The 25,510-nt window shown below is 36.1% G+C and overlaps 1 protein-coding gene across 8 annotated transcripts in view; it reads right to left on the reverse strand.

Moving 5' to 3' along the window:
- Positions 1–25,510, reverse strand: part of Ttll5 (tubulin tyrosine ligase like 5) — a 261,390-nt gene that overhangs the window by 164,517 nt on the left and 71,363 nt on the right. For all 8 annotated transcript variants that reach the window (XM_071607650.1, XM_071607651.1, XM_071607649.1 and 5 more), the window contains 4 exons: positions 19,863–19,976; positions 19,290–19,381; positions 9,839–9,901; positions 6,349–6,387 (listed from right to left, as the gene is read on the reverse strand). In XM_071607650.1, the coding sequence (XP_071463751.1) occupies positions 6,349–6,387; positions 9,839–9,901; positions 19,290–19,381; positions 19,863–19,976 (308 nt within the window). The remainder of the gene's footprint in view (positions 1–6,348; positions 6,388–9,838; positions 9,902–19,289; positions 19,382–19,862; positions 19,977–25,510) is intronic.

Below are 25,510 nucleotides of genomic sequence, written 5' to 3' on the forward strand. Positions count from 1 at the left end.
TGGGTAATTGAGTCAGGAAAGAAGGATCCATGGCAGTGTCTGAAAACATGCAGCTAACTCTGAGTGCTGAGAACTCAGGACCTAACTGTTATTTCTGAACTCTCTAGAACTCAAAATATATTCCCTTTCAGGTCAAGGAATCATCCTAGTTCCTCTGGGAGTTTTCAGTTTCTAAGTGTGATGGAGAGGCTATTATCTTTTAGGCCAGTTAGAACTTTCTGGGAGGATGAAGAGGGCATTGAATCTTTTGAAAGTGTTCTCTTCAGAACAGGATATTGAGCCAAAGCAAGGTCCTGACACTGGGAACAGGTATGGGAAGTGGGAAGCTAATTAACAAACTTTCTTTCTTTCTTTTTTTGAGATGAGTCTCAAACACAGAGGTATGAAAATAGATATTTAGGAAGTTAAACAATAAAATAAATAAAATCATCCAAAGCATTTATTTAATAGTATCTGGCCAACCTGGTCAAATCTGATAGTTGTATAGGCAAACATTAAAACAGGCAGACATGACATTTCTATCCTATCCTATGTGCTCACAAGGAATAGTTTTTTAAAAAGTTAACGTGATTTAAAGTCTAGTAAGTTTATGCTCATGAACCAATGTCCACTAAATAAATAAAATTGTTTCTGCCTAAACTGCCAAAAACACCTTTCCTTCCTTCCTTTCTTTCTTTCTTGGTACCAGGATTGAACCCAGGGGCACTTAACTACTGAGCCACATCTCCAGTCCTTTTTCAAACTTTTTTTTTTTTTTTTGAGACAGGGTCTCACTAAGTCCTTAGGGCCTTGCTAAGTTGCTGAAGTTAGTATTGAACTTGTGATCATCCTGCCTCAGCCTCATGAGCTGCTGGGATTATAAGTATACACCACCATGCCCAGTAGAATGCAATTCTTTCAGGAAAAATTGATTTCTTTTAGGTAATTATCAATAAAAAGCTTCTGAAAACATAAATCCTAAAAGCTCAAGAGATACAGAAAAGCAATTATGAATTTCCTTCTCTACAGGCATTTTTAAGTATGAACTAAAAGATTCTGGATGTACAGATAAATTCCATAGTACAAGGGCTGGAGAAGATGGAATGCTGGGTAAAGGTGTGAATCTGACAGCTACTCTGGGTAACAGCCATCTTGTTGATCACTGGCTAATCAGTAATTCAATTCTCTATGAATAAGTTATAATATCTTTTAGTTATATCTATTTCATTTTATTTTTTCAATGTTTTATTATAAAAATATTTAAACAGAAGTTAAAATGAACATCGTACACCTACCCACCATCTAGTCTCTACAATGACTCCTTCACTGCATTTGTTCCATCGTATCTATATGCAATCATATATTCCTCTCTCCATCCATCAACCCATTTAATTTGCAAAGCATTCCCAAGTTTCAGACCAATAGTGCACTTTGCTCCTCCTATACATTTCAATTTACAATCATTACTATTTGGAATTCAATATTTGCTTTATGAGATTTTTTTTGGAGAAAAAACTTAAAAGAGTGAAATATCCAAATATTAAATGTCATTTAAAAAGTTTTTAACAAATGCCTAAAACTTCATAACCCAAACTCTAACATTACTATCAACTCAGAAATTTCTTGTGCCTATTTCCAGCCAATTCCTCCCTAACACCTGAAAGTCAATCGGTGATTGAGTTTTTCATCATGTTTTCATCATTTTACCTGCTTCAAAACCTTAAAACGAAAGGAACCATACAGTCTGAATTCTTGTGTGTAAAGCTTCTCGTATTCAATATGTTTCTGAAGTTCATCCGTGATAGGTATATCAGAATGCATCAACTTTTATTATAGAGTGGCAGGCATTGTCTGAACAGTCCAATTTATCTACTCTCCTGCTGTTGGACACCTATGTTAATTCTTGTTTTGGAATATTATGAGTAAAGCTATTATGAACCTATCTGTATAATCATTTTGTGATTATGTCTTTCATTTCATCTGGGTGGAGGACTCAAGAGTGGAATTTACTAGGCTTTATAACAAGACAGATGCTTTGTTTAAAGTGCTTGTACCAGTTAAAACTACTAAAGGTACGCTATCAGAATTGTTAGCTCTACCCCCTATCAGAATAATTATAATAATATAGCCCTTCTGTTCAGTGGTATATCTGGTTTTATTTCACAATTCTCTTGTGCACATTTTCATGAGCATCTTGGCTATCCACATATCTTCTTTTTGAAGTATATGTCCAAATATTTTACCCATTTGTAACTAGATGTCTTTTTATTATTGAGTTGTAGCATTTGGTAGATTTTCTAGATTCTAATTCTTCAACAGATACATCTGATAAATATTTCCATCCAGTCCATGGCTTACCTAATCATTTTTTAATAGTACCTTATGATAAAGTTTTAATTTGAGGAAATTATTTTTTGTTTATTGCTGTTATATCTGAAAACCTTTACCAAATGCAAACACAAAAATGTTCTATATTTTCCTCAACACCATTTTATATAAATAGCTTTTATGTTTATGTCTATGAATCACCTCTAATTTCTGAGACAGACAAGAGCTGAGTTCATTTAAAATATGATAACTAGTTGTTCCAATCCCATTTGTTAAAAGAATTCTGTAGCTGGGCACAGTGGTGTATGCCTATAATCCCAGCTACTCAGAAGGCCAGTCTGGGAAACTTAGCAAAACTTGGTCTCAAAATAAACAATAAAAAAAGGCTGGGAATGTAGCTCTGTGGGAGAGCACCCCTCCCTGGGTTCCATTCCTTTTCCTATTGGATTATCTCAGTTTTTGATATTTATTTATTTATTTATTATTTATATATGACAGTGGAATGCATTGCAATTCTTATTACACTTATAGAGCACCATTTTTCATATCTCTGGTGTATACATAGTATATTCACACCAATTCGTTTCTTCATACCTGTTCTTGGATAATAATGATCATCCACATTCCACCATCATTAATTAACCCGTCATTAATGCCCCCTTCTTTCCCCTCCAACCCCTCTGCCCTATCCAGAGTTTGTCTATTCCTCCCATGCTCCCACTCCCTATCCTACTATGAATCAGCCTCCTTATATCAAAGAAAACATGAGCTTTCTATTACAAATCAATGACCATATAACTACAGGCCTGTTTCTGGGCTATTCTGTTGCAATAATAAATTTGCCTCCATCTTGATTACTACAGCATTAAAATATTTAAGCCAGGTACTCTAAATCTTATTCAAGATTACTTTGGATTTTCTAGGTTCTTTGTATTTCCATATAAAAAGTGGGTCCATTTCCACAAAAAAAAAAGGTACTAGAATAATGATTAAGTTTGCACTGGATCTTTAGATCCAGAGAATGGGTACTTCAACAATACTGAGTCTGCTGATCCTAGGGCAAGGCATCTCTCTCCACTTATTTAGGTCTCTCTTCATGTCTTTCAGTACTAGTTTTTAGTTTGTAGCTTTTGGTCTATTTAAGTATTAAACATATCTCATTATATTTATTCCTAAGCATTTTGTGTTTTCAAATGCTAGTATAAATAGAATTTTGTTTTACTTTCTAATTACTACTAGTCAGTATATTAAAATGCAACAGATTTTAGTATATTGATCATGTGTCCTAAGACCTCACACTATACTACATGCACCTATATGTTCTTGTAATTCTTTTGTGGATGCCTCAGGATTTTACACTAACTTGATTATGTCATCCAAGAATGAAGACATTTTACTTCTTCCATTCCCATATGTATGTTTTTTGGTTTTTTTCTTCCTTGTTTTATAATATTGCCTAGGGCCTCTAGTACAATGTGAATAAAAGTGGTGAGTGGACAACCTACCTCCTTACTGATCAGCAGGGGAGGACTTCAATTTTTTACCAGGCATGACGTTAGCCATAGTTTTCACATATGGCCTTTATCAGATTGAAGAAGCTCCTTTCTGTTCCTGATTTGCTGAGTTTTTCTCATAAAATATGTTTTGTATTTCATCAGCTGTGGGTTTTTTTCCCCCTGTGGGGTTATCTAATAAAATAATCATTTAGTTTTTCTCCTCTGTGGTGAATTATATTGCCATTTTTCCAATATTAAATCTGGGCCAGGGATGCAGCTCAGTAGCAGAGCACTTGCTTAGCTTGCCCAGGACCTTGGAATCAGCCCCCAGCACTACCCAAAATCAAAAAAAAGTTAAATCAACCTTGAATCATTGGGGAAAATTTCACTTACTCATATGTAAATTTCACTTACTCATATCCTTTTCCTATACTGGTGGATTAGACTGATTTTTCCTCTCTCTTTCTCTCTCCCCCTCGGATAAGACCCAGGCTGGCCTCAAACTACTAGCTCAAGTCATCCTCCTGCCTCAGCCTTCCAAGTCACAAGGATTATAGGTGTGTACCTGTATCACCATGCCCAGCAATATTTATTACTATTCTTCAAAGAAACTTTGTGACTTTTCTTGTGAAGGATATTAGGATACTTTCTTCTTCTTTTTTAACATCAGGTTTTGGCATCATGGTCATGTTGGTATCATAGAAAGAACTGGGAAGGAGTTTGTGTAAGATGGGTGTTGTTCCTTCTTCACGTCACTAACAGAATTCACCAACAGAATTCACCAGTTAAACCAGTAAGTGTGGAGTTTTCTTTATAGAAAGGTTTTTCATTACAAATTCGATTGTCTGAAAGGATACAGTGTTCTGCAATATTTGTTTCAGGTTTTGTCAGTTTGGGTAAGTGCCCCTCACTGAGGAAATTTAGTCATTTTATCTAAATGTCAGAGGGTAATAGAATAAAGTAGTTAATAATAGTCCTTTAACTCTTCTTATGTCCATACAATCTGTCAGGACTCTGCTTTTCTCTCCCTGATAGTGGCACTGTGAGTTCTCTTTCTGTTCTTCTAGATCAGTTTATCTAAGGGTTTATCAATTTTAGTAGCTTACCAATGAATAAACTTTGAATTTTGTTAACTTTCTTTATTGTTTTTTTTTTAGTTATCTGTGCTCTTTAATATTTCCCCTCTTTTAAACTTATTTTTGATTATTATGCTTTTTCTAGTTTCTTAACATGGACATTAGATCAGTGATTTTAGTCCTCAGTTTTCTAACATTTTAAAGCTCTACATTTCCTTCAAAGCATTACTTTACCTGCAGCCCATACATTCTGATGCTATATTGTTATACTGAGTTCAAAATATTTCCTAAATTCCTGTGATTTCTTCCTTGATCCATAGATTATTTGGAAATATGTTGTTTCATTTCCACATTTAGGGATTTTTCTATTGTTACTGATATCTAATTCCATTGTGGCCAAAGAACATCCCAGAATCATTTCAATCCTTTTAAATATATTAACACTGTTCCATGCTCTGGCGTAGGCGCCACAGGCCAGCTTCCATTTGTTTACATCTCTACACCACCGAACCCCTACTGATGGTGACACAAATGAGTGCTGAACAAGGAAGGACAGAACTCACAGATCTCAAATATTCTTACTGGGTAAGATTCATTCTTTCTGTTCCCAACGCCAATCTGACAGCACTATGCTCTAGGAAGTATATTCCTGGGCTAAAAACTAGAGAAAACTTAGAAACTAAGTGTGACTTTCCTTTGGAAACAAACTACAAACTTGATTTACTTCAGTTTCCCCTTCATTAAAAGGCAATCTTAATGCTTTCCTTCTTTAAAGAAAAATTAGATTGATGCTTCAAAGGGCCTAGCTGAGAAACCAAGTTTCCCTCTTTGTTTTAACTCTTACAGGCAAAACAAAAAGCTGTGTATAGGAAGTTTCTTCCTCATTGTCATCACATTGCTATTTTTAAAGAGGTACAGCACAAAGAGGGTATATGTAAAGCCTCACACTCTCCATAACCAGAAGATGTATGTTTAGGCTAAGAGTTTTTGCGGTCATTGAAGTCTTCAGTGAGGCAAAGCCATCTCTGACACATTTCTATTTTCTGCCCAAATGAAAAGTTACAGGTATTTTGCACCCTTCGAGTTCCACAGCAAACAGAAAGTGAGTTCGGCTCAGTCCCATAAGGCACAGGGCCATACGCCTCAGAATGTCAGGACCGAAGCATAAGCTCTTATTTGAATCTAACATGGCAATGCTCTTGAAATCTCATTAATACTCTGGTCTCTCTCACATAGCCAAACAAGAATACGGTTATTATTAGTTCAAATGATATACATGTAATTATAAGAAAATAAATCTCAGTTTATAAAAAGTGGCCACAAAATACTTTTTCAATAGAAAACATTTTTATGTTACTATTCATATTGAGCCAAATTAAAAATGGTCATATAAAGTGTTATGCTTAGTCTGTGCATGGTCATACTATTATGCACATGGAAAGAATTCTCAACTTTTAAAAATCAGTTACCGTGTTCTTCCTGTCAATAAGCTTCTTCTTGGGTTTCCCCTACAGAAGTAGAAAGGACAACTGGGTTAGAGAATGCTATTCAGATATTCACTCTGGATTTCACACACACAAACATGCCTCCTGAACTCTTTTATTATAGACATTCAATATGAAATCATAACAGAAAGTGCACCTTGAGAGGAGAAGCCTACAGATCAGCTGAGAACATTCTCAGAGAAGAGCAGAATATTGTGAGCTGGAGGGAAGCTCAATAAAAAATAGAAGGAAAAAAACAAAGAGATTCTGGAGAAAAATGGTAACAATGACTTACATTTGTCAATCTCCTTACAAAGCAAATCACATTTATTCCTCTCCACAATCTTGTGAAGAAGGGTGTTCTTAGCTCTGTTTATATAAATGCTTCTGGAACCTGCCCACAGTCAGAACTTCAAGATTTTATATCTCAACCCAGGACTTGGTTAGTCTCAAACTCAGGGCTCATTCTACCTTCACTGAACTATTTCAGGAAAAGAAACCAAGTTCAATTCTTATGTGGTTCCACAAATTAAAAAAAAATTATATATACATACATACATATGTGTATGAATGTATAAAAGAGAGAGAGACAGACACCATCCACTGTCTCTAAACTAGGGTTGGGCTCTAACCACAGGAACCGAGTACCATTTTAAAGTTTAAATAGGCTTTCAAAACATTCTCTCATTGTTTCCTTTCACTTCATACATTTTATTTGTGAATGTGTATACTTAGTTTAGCACAATTTTATCACCCTTGAAAAATTCATGTGTCCACCATCACAAGTGAGCTGCTGAACTATGACCTCAGCCACCATAAGCATCCCCTGTGCTGCTCTTTCATAACTACACATACCTTCCTCCTACTTGATCTCTCCCATTAACTGCTCATTCTAAAACTTGTCATCTCAGAAATGTCATATACATAGAATCACTCAGCACATAACTTATGGGTTTCTTTTTAAGAGACAAATGCAATGCAGATTATATTTATTTTAAAAAGTAAAGTGAAAAGTTGTCTTTACCAAGATTTTTGTCTTTACCACATCTTATATTCCTGATATTGTCACAATATCATCAAAAAGTCTCAAGGCAACTTTAACTCCTTTGCTACATGAAAGCTTTCTCCAGTAATCTGTTATCATGGCTTCACATTATAATCAGTGGGGCAGCTCTTAGTAAGGACTTCCTTCTAGGGGTGGGCCAGGGCACAAATGTGATTTACAAGATTCCCAGGAGTTACAAATATGTAGCCAGGCTTACAACTAGGGCCATTGAGTAAGACACTTATGTAAGATATTATGTGCCAGGGAGACAGGCAGAGGAGTCGGTGGAGAAGGCAGGTGAACAAAATGAACTTATAAGAAACAAGAAGACTTAGTTTGAAAGTGCTTCTAACAACACAATTGGATTTGCAAGAGGAAATACATCAATTCAGACTGAAGAAATTTACTAGAATATATCAGAATCTGGAATAATGCAATTTCATTTTTTCAATCCCTGGTTTTGTGTGTCTGCCTACGATGTGGTAGATAGGTTCTTGATATAAACAAATATAACAAACTACCCACTCTAAAGGGCCAACTTGTTAAACACAAGTTAGCAAAAAGGAAATTACACTACAATCTGGAAAATTAAACCAGACTGAAGAGTAAAAGAAAGGATGAGAATACCGCCTCCTAGTCAAGGCTGAAGGGAAGAAGAAAATAGGAATTTAGTTAACAACCGAAGTCCATTGCAAGGGAAAGAGAGTTTGTAAGGATAAGGAATTGTAAAATGACAAGTAAAGACGGCCTCATTGGCCATGGGTTAGGCTAAAATGGTAGGCAAGAGTAAATCATGAAGGCATTCTTTACTGAACAAGGAAATTTATGTTTTCTTAATCCAAATTTCTAGAATGCTTTATAAGCAGGAGTTGTTAACTGGGACTTGAAGAAAGAATGCAGGGAATATAGCAACTTAAGATAGAAAAACATTATCTCCTCTAATGAAAAGGTTCCTCCATATAAATGTAGGAATCCATAGTAGTGAATTAGTGTAACTTTATTATCAAAAGAAATACATCTTTTCTTATACTACTTAGAATTGTGACAGGGATCTCAAAATACTATCAGTATTTTTTCTGTGAAGTTTTGGTAATTTTCAGGCCTGCTGTTAGGTTTTGCTATTTCATGTGTTAGCAAAGCACATCTATTATTATAGTCTTAAATTTTTTGATTGTTATGTTACTTGTAAGGGAATGCTTCCTAATTTTGGCTAACATAGTAGTCCCCAGTTTGTCTACTGTACCCTTCTTCCTCAGGAAACCCAAGTACTAGAAGATCCAGCCTCAGGCAGGGTCCATGTCAGGTCGGGAATCTCTCTAGATGACCTGTAAGAAAACCAGGCAAACCACCAAAGGGCCCAGTCCTTCTCAAGAGGACTGAACGGGCAGAGCTCACCAGATATTTGCAGATATGTGACAATAAAAACCAAAAAGAACAAAGTGAAAAAACAAAATCAATACAGATAAATTATATAATGCAAAAGCTAAAAGGAACTTAACTAAGACTGAGATTTGAAAAGAGTTCATATCCATAAAATTTGAAAACTAATTGAAGATAATTCTTGGATATCAAAATCATATTCTCCAAATAAAAAAGTAAATTAAAGAACTTCTCTTCTATGAGGATAATGAATTCAAAAAGCAAAGAACAATAACAACAAAAAAATCCAAAAAACAAAAACCTTGAGGATCAATTTAGAGTTTTAGAAGACAAGTTTCAAGAAATCTCTAAGAGTGAAAAGATAAAAAACACAATGGGATGTGAAAAAGTCAAGGATCCAGGGGGACACAGCCATGACGGCTGGAATCTGGGTCTCTGTTTTAAGAATCATTCAAAAAAAGATAGATATTTTCAAAATAATACGATTTCTCTGAATAACTCAGGTGCCAGGTTTTGATAATTACTGAAGAGTGTTCAATGCAGTTGTGTCTCAGGGGCCACTGAACTTTGTGGGACTAAGTGACGCCTGGTCACCATGCTACTTGAATTCCAGTGTCTGTTCTCCATCCTTTCCCTATTTTCTCTTGTGCACAGATGATCAGCTGTCATTTCCTACAAGTCTCAGTGAATTTATTTTGTAAATTCCTTTCTCTCCACTTTTTCTGATGTGGTAATTATAATCTCTTCTGGTCTAGAAAAACTACCTGTTCTATTAAAATTGTGCCTAAGGTCAAAAGGCAATGAGTAGGAATGGCATCTGTTAAGACTGCTCAAAGATCTTTATGGTTTAATTTTGGGTTTTTGAGAATGTTTCAAAGTGCTGAGAGTTACTGATAGATTCTGAAAAATGAAGTGTGCTACGTTTTCCGCAAGGTTTTTTCTATCACAGATTTTACAAACGTTTTGATAAAACTTCTTTCTTTCTTTTACATACACTTTGTCCTAATCTTGTGACCTAGTCCTAAATTTATGAGTTTAGCAAATCCCCACCTGTCCTGGAAGAGGCGTGTTGCCAGCATGTAGTTCATGGAGGTTTTGTGCTCGAGGTAGGACCTGAAGGACAAAGAAAGAAAGCAGTTATTGCATGAGCTTAGCTCAAGAGGAAAATATAGAAATAAAAACATGAACCAAGCACAGAAGGGACAGGTTACTTACATACTGTTCTAAAGAAATACGATGTTTTAAAAGTGGCAGGTGAGTAGACCACTGCTCAAGTTAAAATTATAAAATACCAGAGTAGCAGCAAGTAGAATAAATGAAAAGAATAAAGGAAAAGAACTTAACTTAGAAAATAAAAAGAAAAAAAGGGCAACATTTCTTGGGTTAATAAAAGGTGATATTAGTAAATTCAGAAAATGAATCTGAAAGATAAAGATACACATTACAGATGTAGAAATCGACCACATCACACATGTTGAAATCGTCAAATGAAGTGAGGCCCGGAGATGCAGAAAGGGCATGAGATATAGACAGGAAACTGTTTCTTTCTTTTTTGTTTTTGTTTTTTGTTTTTTTTTGGTACCGGGGACGAAACCCAGGGGCACTGGACCACTGAGCCCCATCCCTAGCCCTTTTTGTATTTTATTTAGAGACAGGTCTCACTGAGGTGCTTAACGCCTCACCGTTGCTGAGGCTGGCTTTGAACTCAGAATCCACCTGCCTTAGCCTCCCGAGCCACTGGGATTACAGGATGCAATTCACTCCTAGATACATACTCAGGAGACATATTCAAGAATATATATAGCACAGCAAAAGACCAGAAAGAAGTCAAATGACCTTCAACAGGAAAATGGGACAATTAACAGTAGTACAAACGCATGGTAAAATAAAATAAAGCACTGAAAAGGAATGAGGTATAGCTACAGGCAACCACATGGACCTTAGTATCATAATGCTTAATGGAAAAAGCAAGCGTACATAAAGCATGCCATTTTTTGTTTAGAAAAAGGTCAAAAGCATTTATAACAATAGAATTCTTCTTCTACACAAGACAGTAACTGCTATAGGACCTGCACTCCTAGCACAAAAAGAAACAACTGTCTTCAGATATCAAACAACCGGCAGCACAGAACTGTGATCCCTGATAGAGGGAAATAAAAATCTCCAGACTATATAAGAAAAGGTCTCCCAACAGTCTCCCAGAAGAGATGGTAGAGATCCGAATTCTAGGAAGCGGCTAGAGTTTTCAGAGAAGACAGCTACAGAGGAAAAACCTGTGCCTAAGAGGAAATCCCAAACAGGGGTCCCTAGAGTCCTCTGGTGAATATTAATCCACTCAGGCACAGAGTGCAAGGCTAAGCGAAAAGCAACTGTCAGAACAAAGAACAAAGCAGAAGCCAAACTCCCAGAGTTCACACAAGCCTGCAAGCTGAGTTTCACTAGTCAGGAGAGATCTTCTTATACATGGGAGTCACTGAGCAGACATCCCAAAGGAATCTTTAGTGGCAGAACTGTCCAAGATCTAGGAAAAAAAGGTATTCTCAATAAACCAAACAATGTTTAAAAATATTTGATTTAGTTGATCTACAAGTAACTGAGGTGCCTGACAGAAAACAAACAAACACTTCACAGATTTTAAGAAGGCAATAAAATCCAAACACTCAGATATGACATTTATAATGGTCAGTACCTAAGCTGAGAATGGTGATGCATGCTGTAATCCTAGCAACCTGGGATTACAAATTTGAGGCAGGATTGCAAGTTTGAGGCCAGTAATTGAGAAAGGTCTGAGCAACTTGGTGAGACCCTGTCTCACAATAAAAACTAGAAATAAACATAAAAAGGGCTGGGGATGTGGCTCAGTGGTTAAGTACCCTTGGGTTCAATTCCCAGTACAACAAAACAAACAAAACATACTCGCACAAATACACACACACACACACACACACACACACACAGGTCAGTATCCAATCAAAAAATTACTGTACATATGAAGAAACTGGAAAAATGTAAACCATTTACAAAAGGAAAATCAGTCAACAGAAATAGACCCAGAAATGACAGAAATAACAGAATAAGAAAAAGATTTTAAAAGTTACTATATTTATATGCACAAGAATCTAAAAGAAATCAAACACACACACAAACAAAATAAAAAATGAAAAAGAGCAAAGGAAAACATTAAAAAGAAATGGGAATTCTACAGATGAAAATAAATGATCTGAAATGAAAATTTCACTGGAATTAATAGATTAGCATTAATAAAGATTAATATTAATAAAATGAAGGCAAGAAAGGGAAAAGTCTGAAAAAATATAAACATTGATAAACTTGCAAAATATGAACCAATTTAACATGTAACCAGAGTCCTAGAAAAATAAAGGAAAGGAGGGAACTAGAAAAAAATTATTTGAAGAAATAATGGCCAAAAGTTTCCAAATTTGATGAAAACTATGAGCCCACAGCCCAGGAAGCTCAAAGAATCCCCAAAAGAAAGAAAGCTATAGAAAAGCAACCAGATGCCCTTCAATAGATGAATGGATTAAAAAAAATGTGGCATTTATACACCATGGAGTATTACGCAGCACTAAAAAATGACAAAAATCATAGAATTTGCAGGGAAATGGATGGCACTAGAGCAGATTATGCTTAGTGAAGCTAGCCAATCCCTAAAAAACAAATACCAAATGTCTTCTTTGATATAATGAGAGCAACTAAGAACAGAGCAGGGAGGAAGAGCAGGAAGAAAAGATTAACATTAAACAGATACATGAGGTGGGATGGAAAGGGAGAGAAAAGGGAAATTGCATGGTAATGGAGGGAGACCCTCATTGTTATACAAAATTACATATAAGAGGTTGTGAGGGGAATCGGAAAATAAACAAGGAGAGATATGAATTACAGTGGATGGGGTAGAGAGAGAAGATGGGAGGGGAGGGAGGGGGGATGGTAGAGGATAGGAAAGGTAGCAGAATACAACAGTTACTAATAGGGCATTATGTAAAAATGTGGATGTGTAACCGATGTGATTCTGCAATCTGTATTTGGGGTAAAATTGGGAGTTCATAACCAACTTGAATCTAATGTATGAAATATGATATGTCAAGAGCTTTATAATGTTTTGAGCAACCAATAAAAAAAAAAAAAAAAAAAAAAAAAAGAAAAGCAACCTGATTAAATGTGCCATATCGTTTAAACAGCAGCCCTCTAAAGTAGGTGTTATCATTTCAGTTTGACAGAGTGGGAGGCAGGTCTCCTGATACAGGTGACAGGAGACTTGCCCTCTGCTAAAGTACAGCTAGAAAGCTGAGATTCAAAGCTAGGACCTCCTCTCCCAGTAGAGCTTGGGGAAACATAAAAGGCACCTCTCAGCACCAGGAACACTTTTCCTTTGTGGATGTTAGAATCACTGGCCCCTGACCCCAGGTAAAACTAGTAGCGAAAAAAGGATCTGGACTAACTGCTCATTAAAAGGTCACACTTGAGAATTGTGAATTTAACTCCATTCTTGGTGATGAAGGCTCCTCAAAGACACAAGTTTCAAGTGAGGTTAGATCCAGCAGATCCAAATTGTCCCTAATGCCCTGGTTTATTGGTTCGCTAGTTACAGGCTGGTTCTTGGCATGAGGGCATACCATATGGCAGCTGCAGAATCAAAGGACAAGCTTCCTTTGTCCAGATCTAGCAGAAAGAAAAGAGGACCTCTCTCTCCCAGGCAGGATACTGAGGTGGCTCTGATTGGACAGGCCCTGGTCACACGTCCATCCCTGAACAACTCAGTAGCCTAAGAGTAAGCTGTTCTTACTAGTTTCCCTGGGTTACCTTTGGAGGGAGCCTGCCCAGACCACCTGTAGTCCACATGAAATTGGAGGAATATGTACCATGGAGGACAGTTAAAAAGCAAGTCTACAAAAACACAAAAAAGCAAGCTGAGGGAAAAAGAGACACTGTACACAAATGAATTATTGCACATTTCTCATAAGAAAAATGCAAGCCAGAAGGCCATGGAAAGACATTTTTAAAGTATACTGGGGAAAAAGTATCAATCTTAATTCTATAACTAGTCAAAAAATTCTTTTTAACATGAAAAACACCTGGGCGCAGTGGCACACGCCTATAATCCCAGAGGATGGGGAGGTTGAGACAGGAAGATTGCCAGTGCAAAGCCAGCCTCAGCAATGGCAAGGCACTAAGCAACTCTGTGAGACCCTGTCTCTAAATAAAATACAAAATAGGGCTGGGATGTGGCTCAGTGGTCAAGTGCCCCCAAGTTCAATCCCTGGTACAAAAAAAAAAAAAAAAATAACATGAAAAACAAATACTTGTCTTAGATAAACATGAGAGAGAATTTGTTGCCATTGGACCTACACTACAACAAATCCTAAAATAAGTTCTTCAGATAGAAGAAAATGATACCAGATAAAAACCTGAACTGACATAAAAGAATGAATGACACTGAAAATAGTAATAAATGTTTCAATTTCCTTAAATTATAACTCATTATTCAAGTCAAAACTAACAATCTACTGTGGAACTTGCATAGAAATAAAATATATGATAATGATAACACAAACAATAGGAAAAGGAAATGGAAAGTATATTAGTTGTAAAGTCCCTACATTATACATGAATTAATATAATATTATTAGAAGGTGACATTGCAATAAGTCAAAGATGTGCATTCACTTTAGGATAGTAGCCCTAAAAATAGTAAAACAAAGAGGTAAAAGAAATCAATTAATACAAAGGAGCAGGAGAAAATAAAAAGGAGACAAAATTATAGCAACTAAAAAACAAAGAGTAACATGGCATTTTTAAACCCAACCATATGTAAAATTATGGTAAATGTAAATATTTTAACATTCCAAATAAAAGGCAGAGATTAAATTTTAAAATCAAGACTAACCACATACCATCTATGAGAAATCCACCTTAACTATAAAGATAGAGATAGATAAAAGGTAAAACAAGGGGCAAAGATATACCATGCAAATACCTATATCAAAACAGAAGAAAGATTTCAAACAACCTAATGTTGTACCCCAAAGAATTGAAAACCCAAGAACAAACTCAACCCATAATTAGTAGAAGAAATGAAACAATAAAAATCAGAGTTGGTTTTCTGAAAAGATAAACAAAATCAATAAACCAGCAGTTAAAATAATGAAGAGAAAGACTCAAATCCATAAAATTAAAAAAAAGAGAGATATTACAACTGATATCAGAAATACAAAGGATCATGAGAGTATTATGAACAATTACAAGCCAGCAAACTGGCTTGTAATCTAGAAGAAATGGTGCTCTCCTGGACATGTACAGTTTATCAAGATTGACTTATGAAGAAACAAAAATGAAAACAGATCAGTTACAAGTAATGAGACTGAATCAATAATAAAAAGTCTCTGATCAAAAAAAGAGAAAAAAAGCCCAGAACCTGATATCTTCACTGATTAATTATACCAAATATTTAAAGAAGAATGAACACCAATTCTTCTCAAACTATTCCAAAAAATTCAATGATGAAGGAATACTTTTAAACTCCTTCTACAAAGCCAGCATTATTCTGATACCAAAACCAGATGAAAACAAACACACAAACTATATGAAGACAAATGAACTTAGATTCAAAAATCCCCAACAAAATGCTAGCAAACTGAATTCAATAGCACATTAAAAATGACCGTTTGCTATGATAAATTGGGATTCATTCCAGGAATGCAAGGATGGCTCAACAAATACAAATCAACAACTGGAAGACATTACCTCAACAGAGGCAGAAAATGCAACAACTCTTCTATGATTAAAAACTCTCAAAAAACTAAGTATAAATGAAATGTAAACACAGAAAACTCACAGCTAACATCATCCTGAACAAGGAAAAGTTGAAAGCTTTTCCTCTAAGATAAGGCTGCCCACTTTTACCACTTCTATTCACCACAGTAGTTAGTCCCAGCAAGAGCAAGTAGGCAAGAGAAAGAAATAAAAGGCATCTCAACTGGAAAGGAAGAAATTAAATTGTTTCCATTTGTAGATGACATGATCTTATATATAGAAAATCCTAGAGGACTACACTAAAAAACTGTTTGATCTAATGAACAAATTTAATTAGGTTGCAGAATTAAAAAAAAAAAAAAACCTCAACATATAAAAATCAGAAGCATTTCTATACATTAATAGTGAATTATTTGAAATACAAATTACAAAACAACCCTATTTACAATAGTTAGAAAAAAAGATGCTTAGGAATAAATTTAACAAAGAAGATAAAAGATCTCTATATTGAAAACTATAAAGCATGGATAAAAAAAACTGAATAAAAATAAACAAAGAGACATCCATTTATTAAGGAATTGGAAGAGTAAATATTGTTAATGTGTCCATACTACTCAAAGCAATCCCTATCAAAATACCAATGCCATTCTTCAAGAAACAGGGAAAAAAACTCCTGAAATTTGCGTGGACCTACAAAAGACCCCAAATAGGGAAAGCAATTAAAGGAAGGCCTAGTTGCTGACCTAATTAACTCCATTTTTCCTCTGACTTTTTCCCTCTGAGTTCTCCTGTAGTTGCATTGAATTCCAGAAACAACAGGCCTCACCAATAAACATCTTTATAAAAAGGAGCCAAAACCATCCCCAAGCAAGAGCAAGCCTCATGACAGACAACCCCATGATGAGATGAGCCCTGTAAGCAGGAGCAATTACCCCATGATGGAGCAGAGGTTGCCCCCCTAAGCAGGAATAATCATCTCATGATAGGAACCAAACTGCCCCTCAAGCAATGAAAACTTACCCAGAACTTCATAAAACCAGTCCTGAGATAATCATCAAGCTGACCCTGGTCTGACCAAGATTACCTGCTTTGCCAGATATGCTTCAACCTCTCTGCCCCCGAGAAAGGTCTAGTGACCTAAGATCTGTCTTTGAGACTTTATGAGCAAAGGCTATGCAAAACCCTGGCCCTTGCCTTTGTTCATAAAACCTCAAAGTTCCTGCCAGTTCCTCAAAGACAGATCTTAGGTCACTAGACCTTTCTCTGTTCTTCCCAGTGTGGCCATTTTAATTAAGGCTCCTTTCTTGCCTTCACCACTGCTTGTCTCCTCAATTGGCATTTTGGAATAGGCAGCCAAACTAGTCTGTTGAAATCCTTGGAATCAGAGCCTTCACCCTAAAATTCTGGTAACAAAATCTTGAGCAAAGGGAACAAAGTTGAAGGCATTATACTAATTGACCTCAAAGTAACAGTAACCAAAATAGCATGGTACTGGCATAAAAACAAGACACACAGACCAACAGAACAGACAACAGAGCCCAGAAATAAATCCACACACTTATTAGCCAACCAATCTTCAACAAAGCTGTGAAGAATATAATGGGGAAAAAACAGTCTCTTTAATAATAGTGTTGTAAAAACTGGATATCCACATGGAGAAGAATGAAGTTAGACTCTTCTCCTTTACCATATTAAAAAAAAAATCAACTAAAATGAATTAAAGATTCAAATGGAGAACTCAAAATTATCAAACTACTGGGGAAAAAAACTAGGAGAATCAGGCATGCTGGCACACTCTTATAATCCCAGCAACTTGGGAGCCAAGGCAGGAGGATCACAAGTTCAAAGCCAGCCTTAGCAATTTAGAAAGGCCCTAGCAATTTAGTGAGATCCTATCTCAAAATAATAAAAAGGGTTGGGGATGTGGCTCAGTGGTTAAGCACCCCTGGGTTCAATTCTCTTTACCAAAAAAAGAAAAACAGGAGGAAATACAGGTGTGCTGGCACATGCCTGTAAACACAGCTACTCAGGAAGTTCAGGCAGAAGGATTAAAATTTTGAGGCCAGTTGGGCAAATTAGCAAGACTCTATCAGTTTTGCTTTTCCTGTGTTCACCAATTATAGTTGAAGATTTCAACACTATTCTCTCAATAGTTGAAGAAACTAGAACAGATAGAGAAGATCTGAATCACACCGTCAAGCTCCACATGGCTGTGGAACACTCCATCCAACAACAGACTGCACGTTCTTTTCAATGTAATATTACATTTATCAAGACGAATGGTATACCGGGCCATACAACAAATCTCAGTAAATTAAAAAAGCTGTAAGTTATATGAAATCTGTTCTCAATAGAAGTAAGCTGGAAATAAATAACACAATGATTTCTGGGAAAACCCCAAATATTTGAAAACTAAATTGTATCTTCTAAAGAACCTGTGGGCCATAAAGAAAACCAATAGAGAAATCAGAAAGTATTTAAATAGAATTAAAAAAATCCAAAATAATGAAAATGCATGGCATGTCACTAAGAAGAAATTCAAAAAGGAAATTTGTGCCCTAAACATTTAGTTCAAGACATATTATAGACCTGAAATAAAAGCTGAAATTGCAAAACTCCAGAAGAAAACGCAAGAGAAAAAGCTTTGCAAAGCTGCGGATGGCACGGATCTCAGACAAGAAATACAAAGGGCCTCAGCCTTCATAAAAGGCCCTGCAGAGCATACGAATAAAAGTCAGCTTCAACTTGGAGAAAATATGTATTTTTCCGTGTATATATGGAAAGACTTGTCCCAGAAGTAGTCACATCCTTTGTAACACAATAACAAAAAATAAAAATGTCAATAGCATCCGAATACATGTTTCATATCATTAGACCTCAGAGGAAAAATGTCAAAACTACAGAGATACACTCAACTGCCTAAAGTTTAAAAAGTCTGGCAATACTAAGTATTGGCAAGGCAGGGACCAACCAGAGCTTTCCTGAATCACTGATAAATGTGAAAGGATGGTCAGCTTATCATACAACCCATCTATTTCACCCTGAGGCATTTGCTCAAGAGCAATGAGATCCTAAAAGTACATGGGGACTTGTACATGAATGTTGATGGCATCTTTCTTTATAATAGTTGAGAGCTGAATACAACCCATGGGGCTCATAATAGGTGAATGGATAAAACAGGCTACAGGACAGTCACACGATCAATGAGTACACACTAACGACTTATTTCTTCAGACAATACAAATAAATCAAAAACACCATACCAAACAAAAGAATCAGGACATAAATGGAGTCTTTCATATGAAATTCTAGAAAAATTATAGTGACAAAGCAGCTCAGTTGATGTCTGAGACCCAGGGTCATCATCATAATGTACATGAATGCATTTTGTTGCATGTAAACTAGATCTCAGTGATTATTAAAAATAAAAAACATACTGTTTAGGCACATACAATTTTTCAAGACAAGATCATTAGATACACAAAATTTAGGGCAATGTCTAACCCTGGGTTGGGGAACTAGTCAAGAGGGAGTCATGAGATTTAAAAAAGAAGGGGGAGGTGGGAAGGAATACCATACAGGTGAATAATTACTGTTGATGACCTAGTTCTTGTATTTTAAATAAGTAAAATAACAAAGGCACTGCATGGGAGGAATGATAACTGTGTCACAATAAATCTAATTCTATGGACTCAAAGTACAGATTTTTTAAAAAAGGTAGTCACCTCACCCATATATTTCCCATGTCTCAGATGTAGGAAATATGCGAATAAATCCACCTCTCCGATCATTTTCTTCCTTTACCCTCCGTAAAACTTTAATCTATATGGAGGAAGAGAAAATAAAACAAATACCTGTTTGTTTTTTGGTACCAGAATTTGAACCTAGGGGATCTGAGCTACATCCCAGCCCTTTTTAGTTTTTATTTTGAGATAGGGTCTCACTAAGTTGCTTTTAGGGTCTCACTAAGCTGCTGAGGCTGACCTCAAACTTGTGAACCTCCTGCCTCAGCCTCCAGAGTTGCTGGAATTACAGGTAAGCACCATCACATCTGGCTATAAGTACCTATTTTGAAAACTCAAATCTACGTGGCTATTGGACAAAGGAAGAGTTATCATCCAAGAATATGATGAAAGCACGCAGGGAGATATTAACTGCATTTAAAATGTTTTCTGAGCAGCTTCTTCCATCTTGAATCTTTCTCTTTTCAATATAAGAGCTTGTTGTAAATATTATTACTTACTCACTAATTTTCAGTGAGCCCTGTGGTAATCTACAAAGGACTGAAATGGAGTGACTTTACCTCCTCCATTGACAGACCAAGCACAGAACCACATAACTTCCCCGGCAGCTTCTCCCGGGCGGAGCCCACAAGGTTTTTCATTTCTGCATCACTGGCAGAGAGTGGACGGGAGCGCTAAGGGGAAGAACATAAAAGCAAATTAAAAAAAAAAAGTTCTCATTCTCTGCCTCATTTCCCTCTATTTACTCAACATCGTTATCTTTCCAAACATACATATATAAGCTCAAATCTGTAGTCCAGTTTCTGTAACTAATCTCTTGGCTTGAAACCTTGGGAAACAGATAACAAAGTTAAACTAGTAAAGTTAAAAGCCAGAAGAGAATACAGAATAGTAGAAAAACACTATGAGTGAGAGAAAAAAGAGCCAGGTAAAAGAAATGGTGTCCATGAGCTTTGTAAGCCAGCACCTACTCCTAATCTTGGTTTTAAAATATATCCAATATGTCAAGATATGGGAAAAAAAACTTGAAAACAGTCTCACAGAAAAGAAAAGGAAATGTGTATTTATTCCAGTAAGGAATTATTATTATTATCTTTTTTAGCACTGAGGAAGGAGAGAGCTAGGGGAATTGGGACATAAGACACAAAACCAAGGAACAAACCATTAAGCCAGGTTTTAGAACCTCAGGTGGGAATACTGAGATGAGATCGTCAGTGACGCAGAAGAGAGCTGCGAGGGAAAGCTTCAGCCAAGGAGACATGCGGCTGCCGGACTTTAAGAGACTTCAAGGAGGCTGTCACAAAGCCGTGTTCATCAAGGATCCCAACAAACAATCTGAGCTATTTCAGCTTCTGAATGAGGATCAGGGAGACCCGCTGACTACAAAAGTCTTAAGTAACTGATATAATACAAGCAGAGACACAGAAAGGCAGCAAGGGAAGTCAGATGGCATGAAGCATGATAATAACTCTATTTTCGAAATAGATCAAGTGGCTGATAAAATAACACATATAAATCTGCCTAGTAGAAAAAGTAAGAATTCAAGGACTATGGAAGCAAACTGCCTACTGGATTCCCAAAAGAAACTTCAACTAGGGAGAAGCAGCCCCAATGTATACAACAATGACTGTGTCCATGAGTAGACTACTTATGGATGTCTGTGTCCCCAAAATTCACATGGTGAAGTCCCTTGGATGTCACTTGGAGATGGGGCCCTGGAAAGGTAACTAGGATTAGATAATGTCATGAGGGTGGGGCCTTGGGCTATTGGGATTAGTGCCAGAGAGCTTGCTCACGCCTACAAGCTTTCCCCCAGGTACATATAAGACAAGGTCCCGTGAGCATACAGGATAGAACTACCTAAAAGTCAAAATAAAGTTGGAATAAAATATAAGTTTTGTTGGGACCTTGAATTTGTGCTTTCCATCACCCAGAACTGTGATAAATAAATTCCTGTTGCTTAACCACCCCAGTCTACAGCCTATTGTTAGGCCAGTCCCAACACACCGGTACACCCAGGTACATACAAAAACATGAATGGTTTGGACATAGGGAAAGAAAGATATACTGATTTTCAAAGCAGCAAGGGAGTTATAAAAACTAGATTTTTTGATAGAGACCTCCACAGAAGATACCTATATAAAGAAAAACCATGAAATCAACAGATGTCATCAACACGTGAAGACAGGGACTTTTAGCGGTCTAATTCATACTATGGTGGTTATCTCCACCATCTAGAGCAGTATTTAGCATGGAGTAGAGCGACAAATATTTGCTGAACAAATAAATGGATGAATGTGCTGACAAACAACTTAATCATATTTAGAATTAGAACTTGCAGAAAGTTTTAGGAAATACTTTAATCCCCTTCAGTCTCTAGGAATACATTAAACAGTATGTGAGAAGGTAAAAAGGGGAAAGTTTAATGATTTAGGAAGGAAACCAAGATAAGTAATATAATCATGTCTTCAAAAATCTTAAAGTATGATACTTACTTAGTGTATAATTTATAAAAGCCAAAATATTAAATGGAAAGGGTCAAGGACTTTTCTTGTGATCACAGCCTACTTACTGTTTGTCAAAAGATACTGATCTAGTTCACATGGGACAGGATGGCTCTGATCATAACACCACCTGAAACCACTGGCAGTGAACCCTCCAAAGTCAAGTAGCCTTACTCGATGCTATTTAAAGATCTTTTAAAATCATCTCAAATAATGTAAGAACAGAGTAGAGTACTCATTCAAATGATATAATAAAATAAAGATGAAAACAAAGGCAGAGAACTAAAAAAGGGGAGACGAAGGAAAAGGAGAGAAAAGAGATGGTTTGTGTCAAGGAGACACACTTGGAGACTAACAGTGAAGAAAACAAAGAAATCAGACTGCTATGAAAGGTTATCACAACTATCAGAAACAAAGACAAAAGAGTACAAATGTAAGCCATTCTGTGGTCTTGACCTTGGGCACATCAGATATAATAAATCACATGTTTCAATGGGTTGACTTACTAAATAGTAAGGCAATAAGCCCTCTCTGAACTTAAAAGAGACCTGTTGCCACTGGTTAGATGACACATGATTTAGACTACCAGGTGCCCAGATAAATTCTAAACTGCTAAATTACAGCCGAGGTAAGAATTCTGCCTTGCAACATGCATCAAAGATGTTAAATTATCCTGAGCAAAATGTATGATTCAGAAACCTACCAAAGAAGAAGTGTTTATGTATCTAACCATTATTGCTAAGGAAGAATTGACTGAGAATGTTAAACTTTTGAGACAAGGAACCCTGTGTCCCCACTCAAACCAGCAAGAAACAGATGTTGATTCAGAAAAAGTATTTTCTCAGCCTAAAGAAAGCTAGCAAATATTAGTAATAAGAACCTAATAAATATAGAATATTAAAAAAGGTGAGATCTTCTAAAAGATATCATAATCAAGGAGCAGAAAATAAAATCTGCTTGACAGAATACAAATGTAAAGAATAAAGAATTCCAATGCAGTTTCACCAAGTTTGGAATTCATCACTAAAACCAAAGGAACTAGAAATAGCTCAACTAATATGTAATACAACTTGCCATCTGGAACATGAAAAGGTAAACACAGTTTAAAAAGCAAAATGAAGGAGTGCTACAGTGAAAAAAAAAATAAATGAAAAGGACCATTTAATAAATCTGGGTAGATATGGACCAAAAAATGGGTTTCTAAGAGAAGGTTTAAATGTAATGATAACCAGAAATGGTGAACTGTGAAATGGTGGAGGTAACTAAGCAAGTAAGTAAGTAAGCAGGCTTGTGTTATAATAAAAGAGATCGGCAATGTCTGGAACTTTGGGATAAATGGACGTCAGCAATCCTGAGAGACATGCATCTTGTTCTAATGGAAACTGGCTTTAAAAAAACAACAACAAAAAATCCCTCCCCAAACCACTTGCAATTATGTCTGAAAAATCATGAACATCTGAGGAGGTACCAGAGGATTAAGAAAAAAAAAAAAAAATGAGGTACCAATCTTCAAAAATGTAGAAGTATGCTCCTGGTGATTACCACCTGGCAACTCTAGCAAGAACTCCTAGTAAAATAATGGAACAAATGTTAAAAGAAAAAAATCCATAGACATTTGGAATTTAATGGTCTCATGAATAGTAGTATGGAGACTGCTTTATTTATTTTAAAGCATGCTTTAAAAATTTAACTTTTAGGGTAAAATTATAAAAATGGAGACTACAGAAGATATATTTGATGTCTTTGGATTTTAGAGAAGTGTTTGAAAAAATTTCATGAAATGTTTATTCTAAATTATACTTCCACTCAGGGGTTAGTGCCATAATATAATGAGTACAATACACTGACAAAAACTGAAATTCAGTTAAAAACCAATTCAAGAGAATATCAACCTCAGTAAATGATACTTAGCATTATTGAGAATCTCCAATAATGTCTGGAAGAAAAAATAAAGAAATTAATAGATAGCTAACATTTGTGGGTGACAGCAAATGTGTAAGAGATTATTAGAGATTGATGAACATCAGAATAACTCTAGATGTTAACAATGGAAAAAAGAAAATCAAAATAGGACTCAAAAGTATGAAGAGGCTATATTTTCTGAGTATGCCCTGAGCGATCGGCACTATCCCAAATATTTGACATGTTTCATCCTTTCTTCCTCACCATACCTCCATGTGTGTACCATGCTCCCCACTGGGTGACGTGGGAACTGAGCCCCAGAGTAAAGGGAATGTGCCGAGTCTCTCAGCTAGCCGCGGCAGAGATCAAATCTGAACCCAGGCCTATCCGATTCTAAAGTCCATGCTCTTTGCACACTAGCAGGCAATGCGATTTCTGACAAGTGGAAAATCTGACATAGACATTTGAGGAAAAAGACACATGTCAATGGAGACAATAAAATAGAAAGGAAAAGGCAGGTGAGGGGCAACAGTACTAAGACTTCATGATGAAAATGTTCTTAGTTCTGATGGAACTACTATGGAGTTGAGAGCTTCACTAACAGAAAGACAGTGACAAAACAGAACACTGCCAAGAACGAGAGTCAAAGAATAACATGCTTAACGTTGACCAAATAAAGATTTTGTGTCATGTAAACAGTGTTCAAAGACGCAAGAGAAGCCTGGCTCTCCAGTAAGGCTACTGCAGCCTACTATGATTCAAGCAGTGTACCTAGATATAATGGGATTAAAATAGATAAAGGAGAATTAAGATCAGAACTATATATCTGAGATACTCTGACATCAAACTCAGAAGTCTCTGAAATAGTATTTTTAATGTTCTCCTTAAGCAGATCAGTTCCAGGGGTATTTAGAACATAAGCTCTTTAAGTCAACAGCCTTTTGGGGGTAGGGAGGACATGGATAGCACCTAGCACGTTTAGGACTTACTAAATATAAACACTACATATACTATAGTTTTGAACTCCACCATCTAAACCCATAACACATACTATACAATCAAACCAACCAGTTAGCAAAGAGAATACAAGGCATCTAGTTTTTTTTCATTTCTTCATATAAATCACTTTATCAGAAATAATAAACTGCATTGGAAAGTATAAATGCCAAAATAAGTATACTGGAGTTTTTTGCTAACAGTGTTGCAGTAACACACTTAAGGACACCTATCAAAAGAGCATCAAATAATAGAAAGAGGATTTGAACTTCTAGACTATTGCTTTAAAAAGATAAAAGACAAAAAAAAGATCTGCTTAGAAGAAAGTGATGGCTAATCTGAAATACTACTTATAAGAACAGTAAGAGAGCAAATGCTAACCATTCAGAGAGAAAGATATTTGCCTTTTTTTAAAAGGTAGCATCTGAAATACTAATCATGGCAGGTTTCTAAGTTTCGACTGCAAATCACTACATGTATGAAATGTCATCTGTCAAGAAACTCAAATACAGCCCAACACCCAATGTGAAAACACTGTTAATATTAAGCTACTAACAACAGTATATTTCATTAAGACATCTGAGTCAAACAAGTTTCATTTGTGAACTGTAATAGTTCCTTTCTAGAATATTTTGGTTAAAGCAACAGATATACCTCTGCCCTGTTCCTCATTTAAATTCAACTGTCTCGATCACAGCAAAGTTACCATCAGGAAGAGGACCCACACGTTCCCATATCCTCTCCTCTTACCTTCTATAACCAACAGTAATTGTGTGCAAATCTTTGTTTATTCTATCTCGTCTGAC

The sequence above is a fragment of the Marmota flaviventris genome, chromosome 2 (genome assembly GCF_047511675.1).
Source record: "Marmota flaviventris isolate mMarFla1 chromosome 2, mMarFla1.hap1, whole genome shotgun sequence".
Lineage (NCBI taxonomy): Eukaryota > Metazoa > Chordata > Mammalia > Rodentia > Sciuridae > Marmota > Marmota flaviventris.